This window comes from Engraulis encrasicolus, chromosome 3 (assembly GCF_034702125.1).
Source record: "Engraulis encrasicolus isolate BLACKSEA-1 chromosome 3, IST_EnEncr_1.0, whole genome shotgun sequence".
Taxonomy (NCBI): Eukaryota; Metazoa; Chordata; class Actinopteri; order Clupeiformes; family Engraulidae; genus Engraulis; species Engraulis encrasicolus.
In genome coordinates, this window is record NC_085859.1 from 5,054,700 (window position 1) to 5,072,985 (window position 18,286).

General features: G+C 39.1%; 1 protein-coding gene across 1 annotated transcript in view; it reads left to right on the plus strand.

The window, feature by feature from the left end:
- Positions 1-758: 758 nt before the first annotated feature.
- Positions 759-18,286, plus strand: part of LOC134446467 (E3 ubiquitin/ISG15 ligase TRIM25-like) — a 43,787-nt gene continuing 26,259 nt past the window's right edge. The window contains exons 1-3 of the mRNA XM_063195835.1: positions 759-799; positions 2,981-3,094; positions 7,874-7,987. Coding sequence (XP_063051905.1) covers positions 759-799; positions 2,981-3,094; positions 7,874-7,987 — 269 coding nt within the window. The remainder of the gene's footprint in view (positions 800-2,980; positions 3,095-7,873; positions 7,988-18,286) is intronic.

Genomic DNA, 18,286 nt, shown 5'->3' on the forward strand with positions numbered 1-18,286 from the left:
GCCACGTAAATAAAGACTCCGACTGAGAACACGGTTTATCCCTTTATTATACAAGTCCTAACTTTACAGTTAGTACACACTATTCGTTTAATAGTACACACACACACACACACACACACACACACACACACACACACACACACACACACACACACACACACACAAACACACACCTACAGTGATGGCCAAAGGTATTGGCTCCCCTTCAATTCTGTCAGATAATACTCAATATCTTCCAGAAAATGATTGCAATCACAAATGTTCTGTCATTAATATGCTCATTCGTTTGTCTTGCAATGAAAAAACAAAAAAAGAGAATAAAAAAAGTCAAATGAATGATCATTTCACACAAAATTCCAAAAATGGGCCGGACAAGTATTGACACCCTCAGCCTAATACTTGGTAGCACAGCCTTTAGACAAAATAACTGCGAACAAGCACTTCTGGTGACCATCAATGAGTTTCCTACAACACTCTGCTGGAGTTTTAGACCATCCTTGAGGTGATTGGATGGTCTACCAACAAATAGGGCATCGATACCATTTACAGGTGCTTGTATGACACTTAAATTAGTCATTTCATAGAGGTATTTAAAAAGTATAAAACATTTTGCTCGATTCACTTTGTATTAGTCTTTTTCCTGTTTCACAAAGGTAGGCGGCAGCCTGACATAGCTATGCAATGATTTTACATCCAAGTAGTATGCACTACAGTCCTTAATATATATACATTTCAATTAGGGTGGTATTGGTATCGATATGGTATCGGCCGATACTGCACAGCCAGGTATCGGGTATCGGTATCTTGGCCAAAACATGGTATCGGTGCAACACTAGTAACCATAATCACTTCCTCAACTTGTCAACTCGTCGTGGATGGAATTAATTGTCATTAAAGCGTTTTTTAAAGAAATTTGGTCAGCGATTAAGTGTAACAATACAAGTATAAACAATAAGCCCCTTGAGTCCGTGGGTTGTGCTATATTGATAACGGGCAAGGGGACGTTTACGGTACTCCGCTTCGCGTCGTGCCCTTGGCCATTATCAATCGAGCACAACACACGGCCTCTCGTGGCTTATTGCTTAAATTAGTGAATGTGTAGCATGAATTCTGGAAATAAACAACAAAAAAATCTTACACAGTGTACCTTTTAAATATGTATGCCTGCCTGCAGCGGGAACAAACAGTGGGAGAATGTCGGCAGGTCGCAAGCGTGGCTACTTTCCAAAATTTCCACGCGAGGGTGTAGGCCTACACCATTTCCGCACGCTCCAAACGCTGGAAAATACTTAGATCGAAAGTGTGTCACTTTAAAGTATTTGTCTGAAACTCGTTGGGAATGTCGTGTGGAAAGTTTCAAATACATAGGGCTACTTCTAAGAAACTAAATTGGGCGAATAGACTGGCCGTGACGCTATTCAAGCGACAGAGAATCGCTTCTGTGCAGCAAGAGCGATTCAAGCGACTATGTCCATTAAAAGCAGAATGCAAGCATTCCAACAATCTCATTGGCTGTGTCGCCGAACATAGCTAATTTGCATAATATTCCCAGGAGTTCAACTACAGCCCATTGTACCAGTTGTTTCTATTAGTTCTATGTTTTTTTGGCTGCAGTTCTGCAATGAGTTCTCCACTAGTCGCGCATCGGAGACCAGATTGAATGGGACCCAGTGGAGCTAGATGCTAAAAATCTTAATTTTCACCCAGGTCTCCTCAACCAAGCTCCGATTTTAATGTCGTTCTGCAGACTTCAATAAGGATTTCACTCAACAGTTTAATACAAAAGCACATATGTCTGTTTGATTTTGTACAGGAGGATTTTTTGTTGCTCACTACTCTCTAGCATTTTGCTAAGGATGTGACTTTTTAAGCATATTCGTGGCTCAAAAATTCTAAATTCAGCCGTGGGTATTTTCTATATATAGTCTTTCAAAAGCAACATCCGAATTACACGAGAAAAAAAACATATATAGCTCTAAATATTCCATAGAACCAAGACAAACCTGTCTTGTTTCCGAAACCGGAAATACACCGTGAAACCAACCACTGGCGTATTCAGTCTTAAAGAATCTATGGTTCAACTACAAACTGTCGCTCGCTTGCAATACAAAGTCAATCACTTTTGTTGCTCGCCTTGCGACTGGTTTATTCCTGCGGTTACTGTCATCTTAAATGTTCGTACTGTGACATCCTTAACTTGGACTTGGTAGATCGCGGGAGACAATCAACTTCAAAAGTATATCTTGATTAAAAAAAGGTTGGGCAACCCTGATCTACACAATAACACAAACCTTACTACCTTCATCAACATAAATGAATGAAAATGATGATGAAATTATGAAAATGCTGCTTATCTTATAGACCTCAAAATTAGAAAACGTTGTGCCTTGTTACAGCAACATAAGCAGTGGTTTGTCTCTTCATTATTTATATATTTTCTGGAAATGTATAATTTAAAAAAACTAACAAAATTGTATCTGCTGGGTACAAGTTAGATGGACCAAACAACAATGTGGAGAACACAAGAGAGAATGAAATCATTAAATGTAGGAATCAAAGAAAATTAAAACAATAAAATGAGACATAATTAATTAGAATAAAGGAAAACAACAGTAAACTCACAGGTTGATCTTTTAGAGCTGATAAAGAAAGGCCTCTGACAACAGCTTCGTCTTGAGTCTGGATTTAAAACTATCAATGGTGAGTGTTTTTTACATTGTCTGGAAGCTGGTTCCAGAGCTTTGCAGCCTAGCAGCTACATGCTGCCTTTCCTTATTTTGTTTTGACATTACCAGCAAGTTCTTCTCCATTGATCTTAGTGGCCTAGTTGTTTTATAAAGCTCAAAGATATCCTGTTGGTAGCATGGGTTCAATTGTTCAATTTGCATATTTTTTATACAAATATTTTCTTCAAATGATTGTATGTTTTTGCCTTTAAATTACATAATGTAATGATTTTCTGTGTTTGCGTATTTACCAGGCTACAGACACCCAGAGCAGTGTCTCCAGTGCCCAGCTGTGTGTCCATGAAGAGTGACAAGTCTATGGGGGACCCTCCTAATTTCAGTAGGGAACCTCCACAGTCTGACCCAAGGTTAGATATCAGCATTGCACACATATGAAATTGAAAGATAGGCCAGTAGAGAAGTATGCAGCCATCCTAAAAGCATGAGAGACAGACCGAATGACCGAATTTTGAGCCCACTCCTTTGCATTGGATCGGCAGGTTTTAACATATCTTGCTCTCTCATACATTTTCTGCTAGAAGCATTCATTTGTATGGGGGTGTGTCACTTTAAAGGGACACTGTGTGAGATTTTTAGTTGTTTATTTCCAGAATTCATGCTGCCCATTCACTAATGTTACCTTTTTCATGAATACTTACCACCGCCATCAAATTCTAAGTATTCATTATGACTGGAAAAATTGCACTTTGCACCAAAAGTATTGGCACCCCTTCAATTCTGTCAGATAATACTCAATTTCTTCTAGAAAATGATTGCAATCACAAATGCTTTGTCATTAATATGTTCATTCGTTTGTCTTGCAATGAAAAAACAAAAAAAGAGAATGAAAAAAAAAGTCAAATGAATGATCATTTCACACAAAATTCCAAAAATGGGCCGGACAAGTATTGACACCCTCAGCCTAATACTTGGTAGCACAGCCTTTAGACAAAATAACTGCGAACAAGCACTTCTGGTGACCATCAATGAGTTTCCTACAACACTCTGCTGGAGTTTTAGACCATCCTTGAGGTGATTGGATGGTCTACCAACAAATAGGGCATCGATACCATTTACAGGTGCTTGTATGACACTTAAATTAGTCATTTCATAGAGGTATTTAAAAAGTATAAAACATTTTGCTCGATTCACTTTGTATTAGTCTTTTTCCTGTTTCACAAAGGTAGGCGGCAGCCTGACATAGCTATGCAATGATTTTACATCCAAGTAGTATGCACTACAGTCCTTAATATATATACATTTCAATTAGGGTGGTATTGGTATCGATATGGTATCGGCCGATACTGCACAGCCAGGTATCGGGTATCGGTATCTTGGCCAAAACATGGTATGGGTGCAACACTAGTAACCACAATCACCTCCTCAACTTGTCAACTTGTCGCAGATGAAATCAATTGTCGTTAAAGCGTTTTTACAGAAATTTCGTCAGCGATTAAGTGTAACAATACAAGTATAAACAATAAGCCCCTTGAGTCCGTGGGTTGTGCTCTATTGATAACGGGCAAGGGGACGTTTACGGTACTCCGCTTCGCGTCGTGCCCTTGGCCGTTATCAATCGAGCACAACCCACGGCCTATCGTGGCTCATTGCTTAAATTAGTGAATGTGTAGCATGAATTCGGGAAATAAACAACAAAAAATCTTATACAGTGTACCTTTTTATATACAGTCCCAGGAAAAAGTTTGTACACCCTTTGAAATGTCTTACATTTCAGTCAAAATGTATCATAAAACATGGTCTGACCTTCCCGGAAATCTCAAGAAGGAACAATCAGAGTCTGCTTTAACTAATTCCACACAAACATTTACATGTTATCATATTTTTATTGGCCATAAGGCTATAACGTTCACAGGACAGCAAGGCATAAGTAAGTACACCCTTGCATTAAATAGGTTTTAACCCTCAGGTAGTTGCAATATCCTCAACCAGACTTGTCCTGTAGTTGCAGATCAGATTAACAAAACAATCTGGATGTATCTTGTCTCTCTCTTCTTTAGAGAACTGCCTCTCGTCAGCAAGGTTTCTGGGATGTCTGGAGTGCATAGCTTTATTGACTTCATGTCATATAATCTCAATTGTTTTTAGTCAGGGCTTTGACTGGACTATTCCAGAATGTGTATTTCATTGTTATGAAGCCATTCTAATGTCGATTTGCTTCTAAAGTATGGGTTGTTGTCACATTTCAGCACCCATCCTCTTATGTGCTTCAAATGTGTGACAGACTTCCTCACGTTTTTTTCTGTAAAATATCACATTAAACTTGAGTTCATTGCTCCACTGATAATAGCAAACTTTCAAAGGCCTGAGGCAGCAAGGTAGCTGCATATAATGATGCTCCCGCCACCATACTCAGAAGTGGAGATGTAACCAAGAATAACTAAAAATGGGGTTCATTCTGCCAATCTAAAATTAATGGGGTTTCTGTCCAAAAAAATATTGCTGCACCTTTAAGGTTTGCGAAAAAGCATTTATATGCTTCATAAAATTACTGCTAAATATTCTGCAGACCAACGTTGAAACCAAAGTTGAATTTTTCAGGGGAACACATAGTATCATGTTTGGAGGAGAACTGGAGAACCACACCTTCACCAAAACATCATCTCCACCTTTGAGTATGGTGGCGGGAGCATCATTATATGCGGCTACCTTGGTGCCTCAGGCCCTTGTCAGTTTGCTATTATCAGTGGAACAATGAACTCAGAAGTTTATCGAGATATTTTACAGAAAAAATGTGAGGTAGTCTGTCACACAGTTGAGGCACACAAGAGGATGGGTGCTGAAATGGGACAACAACCCATACTTTAGAGGCAATTGACTTTTGAATTGCTGCATAACAATGAAATACACATTCTGGAATAGCCCAGTCAAAGCTCTGACAAAAAACATTTGAGATGATATGGCATGAAGTCAAGAAAGCTATTCACTCCAGATATTCCAGAAACCTTGCTGAAGAAGGGCAGTTTTCTAAAGAAGAGGGAGTCAAGATACATCCAGATTGTTTTGTTAATCTGGTCTGCAACTACAGGAAACATCTGGTTGAGGTTATTGCGAAAAACTTGGGGTTAAAACCTATTGAATGCAAGGGTGTACTTACTTATGCCTTTCTGTCCTGTGAATGTTTACATCTTATGGCCAGTGAAAATATGTAAACTTGTAAATGTTTGGGTTGAATTAGTTAAAGCAGACTCTGGTTGTTCCTTCTTGTGATTTCCGGGAAGATCAGACCATGCTTTATGACCAATTTTGACAGAAATGTAAGAAATTTCAAAGGGTGTACAAACTTTTTCCTGGGACTGTATGTGTGCCTGCCTGCAGTGGGAACAGAGGGAGGCAGGTCGCAAGGTCGCAAGCGTGGCTACTTTCCAAAATTTCCACGCGAGGGTGTAGGCCTTCACTATTTTCGCACGCTCCACCAAACGCTGGGAAATACTTAAAGTGTGTCACTTTAGAGCATTTGTCTGAAACTCGTTGGGAATGTCGTGTGGAAAGTTTCAAATACATAGGGCTACTTCTAAGAAACTAAATTGGGCGAATAGACTGGCCGTGACGCTATTCAAGCGACAGAGAATCGCTTCTGTGCAGCAAGAGCGATTCAAGCGACTATGTCCATTAAAAGCAGAATGCAAGCATTCCAACAATCTCATTGGCTGTGTCGCCGAACATAGCTAATTTGCATAATATTCCCAGGAGTTCAGCTACAGCCCATTGTACCAGTTGTTTCTATTAGTTCTATGTTTTTTTGGCTGCAGTTCTGCAATGAGTTCTCCACTAGTTGCGCATCGGAGACCAGATTGAATGGGACCCAGTGGAGCTAGATGCTAAAAATCTTAATTTTCACCCAGGTCTCCTCAACCAAGCTCCGATTTTAATGTCGTTCTGCAGACTTCAATAAGGATTTCACTCAACAGTTTAATACAAAAGCACATATGTCTGTTTGATTTTGTACAGGAGGATTTTTTGTTGCTCACTACTCTCTAGCATTTTGCTAAGGATGTGACTTTTTAAGCATATTCGTGGCTCAAAAATTCTAAATTCAGCCGTGGGTATTTTCTATATATAGTCTTTCAAAAGCAACATCCGAATTACACGAGAAAAAAAAACATATATAGCTCTAAATATTCCATAGAACCAAGACAAACCTGTCTTGTTTCCGAAACCGGAAATACACCGTGAAACCAACCACTGGCGTATTCAGTCTTAAAGAATCTATGGTTCAACTACAAACTGTCGCTCGCTTGCAATACAAAGTCAATCACTTTTGTTGCTCGCCTTGCTCAGGTTTGCGACTGGTTTATTCCTGCGGTTACTGTCATCTTAAATGTTCGTACTGTGACATCCTTAACTTGGACTTGGTAGATCGCGGGAGACAATCAACTTCAAAAGTATATCTTGATTAAAAAAGGTTGGGCAACCCTGATCTACACAATAACACAAACCTTACTACCTTCATCAACATAAATGAATGAAAATGATGATGAAATTATGAAAATGCTGCTTATCTTATAGACCTCAAAATTAGAAAACGTTGTGCCTTGTTACAGCAACATAAGCAGTGGTTTGTCTCTTCATTATTTATATATTTTCTGGAAATGTATAATTAAAAAACTAACAAAATTGTATCTGCTGGGTACAAGTTAGATGGACCAAACAACAATGTGGAGAACACAAGAGAGAATGAAATCATTAAATGTAGGAATCAAAGAAAATTAAAACAATAAAATGAGACATAATTCATTAGAATAAAGGAAAACAACAGTAAACTCAAAGGTTGATCTTTTAGAGCTGATAAAGAAAGGCCTCTGACAACAGCTTCGTCTTGAGTCTGGATTTAAAACTATCAATGGTGAGTGTTTTTTACATTGTCTGGAAGCTGGTTCCAGAGCTTTGCAGCGTAGCAGCTACATGATGCCTTTCCTTACTTTGTTTTGACATTACCAGCAAGTTCTTCTCCATTGATCTTAGTGACCTAGTTGGTGTATAAAGCTCAAAGATATCCTGTTGGTAGCATGGGTTCAATTGTTCAATTTGTATATTTTTTATACAAATGTTTTCCTCAAATGATTGTATTTTTTGCCTTTAGAGATATTACATAATGTAATGATTTTCTGTGTTTGTGTACTTACCAGGCTACAGACACCCAGGCCGGTGTCTCCAGTGCCCAGCTGTGTGTCCATAAAGAGTGACAAGTCTATGGGGGACCCTCCTAATTTCAGCAGAGACCCTCCACAGTCTGACCCAAGGTTAGATATAAGCATTGCACACATATGAAATTGAAATATAGGCCAGTAGAGAAGTATGCAGCCATCCTAAAAGCATGAGAGACAGACCGAATGACCGAATTTTGAGCCCACTCCTTTGCATTGGATCGGCAGGTTTTAACATATCTTGCTCTCTCATACATTTTCTGCTAGAAGCATTCATTTGTATGGGGGTGTGTCACTTTAAAGGGACACTGTGTGAGATTTTTAGTTGTTTATTTCCAGAATTCATGCTGCCCATTCACTAATGTTACCTTTTTCATGAATACTTACCACCGCCATCAAATTCTAAGTATTCATTATGACTGGAAAAATTGCACTTTTCACACATGAAAAGGGGGGATCTTCTCCATGGTCCGCCATTTTGAATTTCCAAAAATAGCCATTTTTAGCTGCAAAAATGACTCTACTTGGACCATACTAGAAAATATTAGTTTATTACTTAGTAAACTTTCATGTAAATATCAAATTTGGCAATAGGCAGCCCAGTTTCAATGAGCAGCATAGTTGCAGTACCTTTTTTGACCATTTTCTGCACAGTGTCCCTTTAAAGAGACACTGTGCAGGAAATGGACAAAGGATACTGCAACTATGCTTCTCATTGAAACTGAGTTGCTTATTGCCAAATTAGATATTTACATGAAAGTTTACAAAGTAATAAACAAATATTTTCTACTATGGTCCAAGTACAGTCATTTTTGCAGCTAAATAATAGCTATTTTTGGAAATTCAAAATGGCGGACCATGGAGAAGATCCCCCTTTTCATGTATGAAAAGTGCATTTTTCCAGTCATAATGAATGCTTAGAATTTCATGGTGGTGTTAAGTATTCAAGAAAAAGGTAACATTAGTGAATGGGCAGCATGACTTCTGGAAATAAACAACTAAAAATCTCACACAGTGTCCCTTTAACAGCTGATAACGCTAACTTAGGTGTGACTCCAGAAGGGTTCTCATCACACAGAAATGTTAGTTACAGATTGTTGGAGCCATATTCCTGATTTATATTCATTTGCTATAGGTTTTACTATAAACTATAAATTAGATACTTTTCAGTTGGTTAAATACTTACCTGCTACCTGTTTGTGTTATATTTTTACCTTTTTATGTTTATCTGCTTGTGTCACATTTACCTCTTGTTTATGTGTAATTACCCGGACCTAAGCACCCTCTGTCTTGCCAACGCACCTGTGATGTAATTTTTTTTTATTGACACTATGAAGCCCTCCCTCCAATGTGCATTGGTGGCGCGACTCACAGATTGATGTTTAATTAGGACACTCACAGGTGCCTGGCAGACAGAGCGTGTACTTTAAGTTTATAGCCTTTGTTTGTTTATTTACTTGAATCAATGGAAAGTCAACCGGACTGTTGAAAATAAATACAAAGACCATCTCATTTCATTTCACTCTCCGTGCGTGCTTACTATGGAATGCGCGTCAAAGCAACTTCACACTCTGCCTCACATGGCCAGAAAAGTTTGGTAGGAAAATGGCCTTTACACATATAGTGCTCTAAATTAACACCCACCAACCCACGAAATGCAGGTGAAATGTTGGCTAGTGGAAAATCACTGGCGATCCCATTGCCGTTACAAGGCTAAACACATGTAACGTGTGCTAAATTGCTCCATTTCCATGACGTGTGTTTTCCCCACATTAATGTTTTTTTTAAATCACAATGCATACATATTCACACACATGTACAGTGTGCCTTTAGAGATATTATGTAATGTAATGATTTTCTGTGTTTGTGTACTTACCAGGCTACAGACACCCAGCGGTGTGTCCATGAAGAGTGACTGGTCTATGGGGGAGCCTCCTAATTTCAGCAGGGAACCTCAACACTCTGACCCAAGGTAAGATATCAGCATTGCTTATCAGCATTGCCCACATTACACACATAGGAAGCTTAAAGGGGTATGCCACTATTTTGGGGCTTAATACAGTTAAAATCGTTGGCTGGGGTTTATAAAGGTGGTTAAGTGTCTTATTTTTCATGTTAAGCGTTGTCTTGCAGCAAGACAACGGCTTACATGAAAAATAAGGCACTTTACCACCTTTATAAACCCCAGCCAACGATTTTAACTGTATTAAGCCCCAATATAGTGGCATACCCCTTTAATATGACCATGGCAATATATTATGTGTTTGTAGATGCATACCCAGGTGAAAAAGTGGTTCAATTTAGTACAATAAAAGCACGACTGAAGTGTACTTAGCATGTTAAAAGCGCACTCACACTTTTTGTGCTAAGAAAAAGTATGTTTACAATATGCTTATTTAAAGTGTACTTAAAATTAGATGTAATTAAGTTGCTCTCAAAGAAAGTACACTTTGCGAACCATACATAAAGTGCACTTAGAAGATGTTTGGCTAAAGTGTATTTAGAGGAATATACTAATAGTGTTCTAATAGTGAACTTACTAAAAGTGTATTTTTTAATAACATGTTGCAATTGCAATTTTTTTAAGTGCACTTTGATTATACTTCACCCAAGTGACTTCGAAGTGTGATTTTCTATAGTGCGCTTTAAAGTAAATCACTTTAACATATTGGAAGTATACTTTTTCTAAGTGCACCATGATTGTGCTTCATCCAAATATATTCAAAGTGTGCTTACACAAAGTGCATTTACCCATCATGCATCATCATGCATGTACCATCATGCAATGCACTTCTTGGAGCTAAATTTCTCAAACAGAAATACATTTACCTCTAAGGAATATCTTTGGTTTGCATGAAAATATTACTCATTGTTATATTCTGCATTTATTGTAGGAGTTTTAACATTTTAAAGTGGTACACAAAAAATGGCCATGTTCCCACCGTCATTATGATGGTCACGTATATGTTCTGGTATATATAGACTCACACTTCCCATGACATCATGGTGAGAGGTAAGTTGGAACTAGTTGTTCAAAGAAAGTATTAAGGGTCACCGTTCGTGATCAATTCAAATGATCAACTACAGGAAGGTGGAACAAGAATGAAATAAAGTGAAATGTGTATCTGAAATCTCTGTAACAATGCAATGATTGTAAATGTCAGTCGTGCTAGGCATGCATACTGTATCACTACTGTGACATGTGGCTGTCCAGCATGGATTGTAGTATTACATTTATATTATTCGTTGTACTTGGGAGTGTACTGTAAATATACTTCAAGCATACCTGTTATATATTTACAATACTTAATATGATATACTTTTTACATACTTAAAATGTTCCAATGTAGTCCAAAGAAGCATGAAGTTAATATACTTTTATTGTACTTCTAGTAACAATAAAATGTTATAGAAGTGTACTCAAGCACACTATTAATGCCATACGAATGCATGAAAAGCATGTTTGGAGCATACTTTCAAAAGTATGCTTGTAGTGCACTTAAAGTTGTCCAAAAGCGGTGCCAATTTAGCATCCTCAGTGTGCTGCAAGTGTGCTGAAGTACTGCTTTAGTAGTGCCTCAGCGCACTAATAGTGCAATGAAGCGCACTTTAAATCGCCGAAAATAGTACACTTTGTACTAAGTACGGTCAAAAAAAGTACACTTTAAGTATATGGGTTTTTCACCTGGGTATTGATTTCAGGCGCTTTTCTTTGAAATACAATTCAAACAAATATATTTACAGTGTAGATGTGTGATTCCATGTTTTCCATGTAGCCCAGCCCATACATTCTCAATAGCTTTGCTGTGTTTGTGTACTTTACCAGGCTACAGACACCCAGACCAGTGTCTCCAGTGTCCAGCTGTCTGTCCAGGAAGAGTGACAGGTCTTTGTGGGAGCCCCCTAATTTTAGCAGGGAACCTCCACACTCTGGCCCAAGGTAAGATATCAGCATTACTTATATTGCACACATAGGAAGATAGACATAATCATGGCAAGATACTTTGTGTTTGTAGATGCTCCTTGTGGCGGCTCTGCTTAGAGCGCTCATGACCATTTTCTCAGCACAGCTAACTTGGGCCCAGAGGTGTGACCAAGTCACTAATGTGCAAGTCACAAGTAAGTCTCGAGTCTTTCCACTCAAGTCCGAGTCAAGTCACAAGTCAAGACACATCTGACCAAGTCAAGTCCAAGTCCAAGTCGTACCCCAGCCAAGTCAAGTCCAAGTCCAAGTCTCATTTTTTTTCAAGTCCTTAACAAGTCACAAAGGGATTTTCTATTTGCAATCACAATTTCGATCATACATTCATTAGTATAATAATGAGACCTGAGTTACAGTTTTTTCTGATTGCTAAAGCTCAATTTTCGCAACTTTGGCTGCTTTTGCAAAACTCTACACACAACTACAAGAACTTCACATCTATCTAGCAAAGCACTGTAGATGTGTTGCAAAATCAAACTAAGGTTGAAAAACGCTATACACTTTTTGAAAATGTGCATTTTTGTGTCAAATCATTCACACAAACTATCTTATAATAAACACACACACACTGCAACTACACACATGCAGTATAAATGATACACACATCTAGCTTGTGTTGTTCTTTGCACAATGCAAATCAATTGTAGATCACACTTTTTTCATGAATACTTGTGATATAGGCACAGGGGAGGAGACTTCAATCATGGATGTTTATTTACGTTCCCCAGAGCAAACTAAAAATATGTTTTTGACATGTAATTCAAATATACAAGAAAACACAATGTAAGTCTAACAAAGGAAATTACTGAACATCCATATGCCTTGCTGGATCCGACAATAAAATTTCCTTGACATCACATGCTATGTCTTCAAGTGCAAGACAGCGGAGAAAGTATCACCTTGTATCCAGTCCTCACATGCCGTCTGGTCAATATCAGTATGGACTCCTACAGTATATTCAAAACTAATTGTTGATTATCTGCACATATCAACATATGTTCTGGACCTTGTAGACCTGCTTCATGTGAATTTTGTTTCTTTCAACTAGCCGTGATATTGCAGAGATGCTCACATTATTTATATTTGCAAAGGTTCTGCCATGTTCTATTAGGCCTAGGGAATTTCCTGCAGCTTTATTGTTAGCCATCACCATATGTGGGTCTCCTGCTCAGGTGTGAACACACAGTTGTTCTCGGCCACCTGCTCTCAGAATTCTAGTAATTCTGTAAAGTAGCAATCCCTTGACTTGTACATTACTGTATTTCACACATTACAGTCAGTATATACTATATTGTCTTTCATATACACTCTGTACATATTTGCTACACTGCACTGCTGAGTATGAAATGACTCTACATACCGGTTCTCAGCGTGAAATGTTCTGCTTATGCTCTCTACAGTGTAGCGGCTCAGATTGGGTTGAACCTTTTCACCAGCTTTCCTGTAGCTCATGCCATGGTTGATGACATGGTCAACGAATGTGTCATCTGTGATTACGTGTAGGCCTATATGCCTTTGTCTCCTTCCTCCCTTTCCTCACCCTCCTCTGATCCTCAATCTTCTGGTGTTTCTTTCTCCTTCCATTATTTTCTACACAGAAAGCTTACCTGTGTCTTATTTATACAGTATGCCGGTTGCAAAGTGAAGAGATTATCTAAAGGTGTTTCCCCCTGTCACATGTTGTGTAATAATTAGTATTGTAGTGTACAAAATATCAACGAGTGTGTATATTTTTTCTAGGAGTGTGTTCATATTTTGCAAATTGTGTGCAAAGCAGTGATTTGTGTTTACAGTTCTGCAAAGTGTGTTTTGTAACATTACAAACTGAGTGCTAATCAGTTTTTGTGCTATCAGTTTGGCTGATTTGGTTATAAGTTTGTGCATCTGTGTGAGGAGTTCAGCAAAAGCAGCCAAAGGTTCCAAAAAATGTGCTTTAGCGAACAGAAAAAACTGTAACTGATGACAATTACTAAAACAGTTGCTGAGAAATCAGTCTAAACCAAACTACTGCTTGTGCTGTGTATGTAAAATGACATTTAATTTCATATTTTTTTTCACATAAAAATACATTTCATGTGAATTTGTACTTAAACAAAGGAGCAACCATATGCCAAATATTTACTGTCCAGTGGGCAAATAGTCCTGTTTGCAAGAATGTGTGCGTATGTGTGTGTGTCCGTTCCATCATCTGATGGCATAAACCTATTCCACTACTCCACCCTGGTCTTTGTGGTGGGCCGGTCATATCTAGTCAAGGTTGTAAGTTATACAGACTCCAGCATCATAACGCTAAGTACAGGACTATGGTTAACTTTTTCACTAGGAGCACAGGCAGGGCCGCTGCAGCTTTGGCTGGAAGGTTTTGTCAAGACATTAGGGGGGCATATTACACTTCCGACCTGAAAACGCGGATTCACACTTTCAGCGTACTATGTTTGAATTTACCCACAAAGGCCAAGGGTGAAAGTAGTAGCCTATTCATGTCTTACAGGTGCTCCCCCCCCTCTCTTTACTGTAGTGTAACACTCGACTAATGTAAACATTTTGGTTTGGCTTTAAAAGACGCCATTTTCCCTAAGGTACCATATTAAGCTCACCATTCTCATCAAGATATGACATACAGCAGGGGTAATCAATTTCTTTAAAAAAAAAAATTGAGCCCAGTGTGTGTGTGCGTGTGTGTGCGTGCGTGCGTGCGTGTGTGTGTGTGTGTGTGTGTGCGTATGGGGGGTGGGGCTACACATGTGAGACAGGATGATGAGTTAACAGCAAAGCTCAGCAGGCAGCCCTGTCTCAGCTGGTCCATGATGTTCACTTCATCCCATTATCTGTGAACCAAAAGCTGAGCATTGACAGTGTCATAACTGTGAACCCACCAATGAACACATGCATGGTGCAGCACTAGGCTATTCTGCTGTAGGCTACCAGCATTTAGACTATTAGACACTTGTCCATATGGGCTAAGAAATGAGGACAAAGTAGGCCTAGTTAGTTGGATTAAATTCCTGGTCAAGTAATGATGAATTTCCTGAATTCCCCCCTGGGCACCAATAAAGTTACTCTACTACTCTACTCTACTCTACTATAGTTGAAGCTGATATCGGCATTGTCGCTTTCCGCCTTCACCAACCATTTTTACTGCGTCACAGTCCAAGTTAACTAGAACTTTGTTTGCACAGTCATTAATCCACGTCTTGTTAATTATATTAGGCTACTAGACTATTCGCCAGCACGCTGTCAAATAAACATGGCGTTAGCGTTGCAGAATGTCAGTTATGGCAACGAGGCAACCTTGTTCTGCGCTTCTACAGTGTAGGAAGCAGGAAGGTGTGTAATGCCCTATCCAACATTTCGCTCTCATTTTTCCCGAACGAATATGCGCCTCGCACCATGCTCTTGTCTCCGTGTTCTCCCCAATCGCCCTCTCCTCCCCCACAAAGGCACTTACATGCTGTTCATGCCTCTTCAAAAAGATTAAGTTCACTGTCCTGGTCATAGATTGTAGCCAAACAAAGTTCTGCTTCTATGTTTCCTAATTTTTGTTAATTTGGAAAACAGGGTTACATCCCAGTTCTCCAGTGCTGGCGTCGTGTAGCTCTAACGTGTCATTTCCAAGCAGCGGTAATTGCGACTCCACACACTCCCCCAAAATACCAAACAAAGCATGTAGTTCGAACTGTGAGAAACATAAGATAAAGCGGTGTCGACACCACGACAAGGTTCGCGCGCGCAAGGATTGGGCTGGGAGCAGCACGCGAGAGAGAACATGCTTTTTATCCACGAGAGCCGACCCATGCCCATGTGTGTCTTGCGCTGCTCAGCAGACGCATTACATTTAAATTTCACGATAGGCTGCATTAAAGATTGCGTTTGAACTGATGTGGCTGACATGAGAGTGTGTCAAGGCTGAGTTTTAAAACTTTCAAGGAACATGTGGCATTATCTTACCATTTGACACATGGGACACTGCTACTCTGGTTTCAGCTGGCTGATGCGGTATTCCAGGAATCAAAGATAGCCCTGATGTCCTTAGAAATGTTTCGATTCAAGTCATCGAACAACAAGCAGTGAGGTTCGGGGCGCATAGCTTGTTTATAGCCCTCAAGCGCAAGCTTCGCGGGAAGCAGTGTTGCTTGCGCTTAGTTTCTTCAAAGTTTTTCCAATAGCCATGAAGTATTCCTCATCTCGCGCCTTGACCAATTATTTGACAATTTCATGAATAGGCTATAGGCTAAATTATTTCCCTTTCCATTCCCCCAGCATAAGGCAACCGGTGGAGCTCTTTTGATGGATGCAAGACCAAGTGTTCTCTGCTCGTCTATTTTCGATTGCATGCTGGAAGACTAATAGTCCAGCGGATGGGACACGCAAAAGGGCCTTATCGTGCACTTTTGAGTAAAAGCATGAAAATCGGTACACATATCCTTCTTGATATGCTGATTAATGTTAGCGTTGGAGGCGTCGCGAAAAATGCATCGTTTTCAAGATGGCCGCCAAATTCAATATGGCCGACCCATATTAATGAATCTACCTGATATTTGGTAGTAAAAGCATGAGAATCGGTACACATATTCTTCTTGATATGCTGATTAATATTAGCATTGGAGATGTAGCGAAAAATGCATTGTTTTCAAGATGGCCGCCAAATCCAGTATGGCCGACCCATATTAATGAATCTACCTGACACTTGGTATTAAAAGCATTAAAATCGGTACACATATCATTCTTGATATGCTGATAAATATTACCATTGGAGGCATTGCTAAAAATGCTGTATTTTCAAGATAGCCTCCACATCCATTAAGCTTATGGCCAACCCATATTAATGAAGCTACCTGACAGTTTGTAGTAAAGGCATGGAAATTTGTGCACAGTTACTTTTTTATATTTTGATTGATAAAAGAACTCGATACTTTGCAAAAAAGTTTACATTTCAAGATGGCTGCCAAATCAAATATGGCAAACGCATTTTAATAAATCCTTCAGGCACTTTTAGTAAAACCATGGAAACTGGTGCACATTTACTTCTTGATGTGCTCATTAATATTAGAAATTGAGGCATTGTGGGAAAAAAGCACATTTTCAAAATGGCCAACTAAGATGGTAGTTATGAGAAATTACATATTTACCTACAAAAATATATTTTGGCATTGGATATTATTAACACTCAGAAAATGCCATCGACAATGATTAAACATTATTGGCATATCATCAAATGAAGTGATGCATATGTTATGGTTTTGCACAAACTGTGTCTGCCACCACCACAATAAATTATTTTCTGCAATGTGATAACTTTAGAATAGGTGCAAGAGTTTGCACCACCTCTTGTGTTCTACCACTCTATAATAGGTACATGAATTGAAGTGTTAAAGCCTTACACTTTGAAGATTGTTGACTTTGTTTGCATTATAGGTTTTGTACAGATGGACAGATATGTATGAAATGTTCTCTGCTAATACTCTTCAATCGGTACACTGATTGCATTCTTGAGGCCTCAAATAGGTAATACGGCAGTAGCGTTATGTACAAATCCAAGACTTTTGAGGGGCTTGTGGGATGTACAGCACCTCTAGCGCTTAGTGATAACTGCATAGGCCTTGTACAAATTCCAAAAGGGCCAGGATTTCAAGATTGCTAGACAGAAAGTTAACTTGATTTGTTAATTCATGGACATTTTTATGATTGCTTACTTCAAAGAAATTGTTGATGACTACTTCTAGCTGCACAAGGTTTTCAAACAAACTGCAATCCTGCACCCAATGCAAGTTGTATGGTAAGCTTATATCTTGCCTGGTTAACACAAGTTGATCTCACAAGTGATATAATCTGGTGGTTATGCAATTTCTCATAGTAAAGTTGTGATTTACGATTGCCCATGGCAGTTTATAGGTCGTTAAGAATGTGGTATTTGGCATATGTGTAGCCCATATCCAATCATGTCAGTTGTATCTATTCAAACAAACTGCAGCCATCGCCTTTACACCCCTACTCTTTCTCCTGATTGCACCCCAAGATCTGGTACCCTCACTGAGGGATGAATCCATGCTACATTTCAGATCAGAACAATTGTGTAAAGTAGTAGGATTTCACAGGTTATGGTATATACTATGGCCAACATCAATCAAACTGCCAATAATGCCTAATTAAAAGATTGACATAAACTTTGAATAAATGGTGAATGGCACAGTTGATGGCCATCTAAAAAGCCAACTCAGGGTAGGCCTATGTAAAATATAACTTGAGTGAAAAGTTTACATGTACATATATTACAGGAAGGCAGTTTTTTGTCACCATCGGAGAACACGTCTCCAACAAGTATGATGTGCCTTTTGGAGTTGCTCAGGGTAGTTGCTTGGGCCCTCTCCTCTTCTCTCTATATATGTTGCCCCTGGGCTCCATCATCAGAGAGC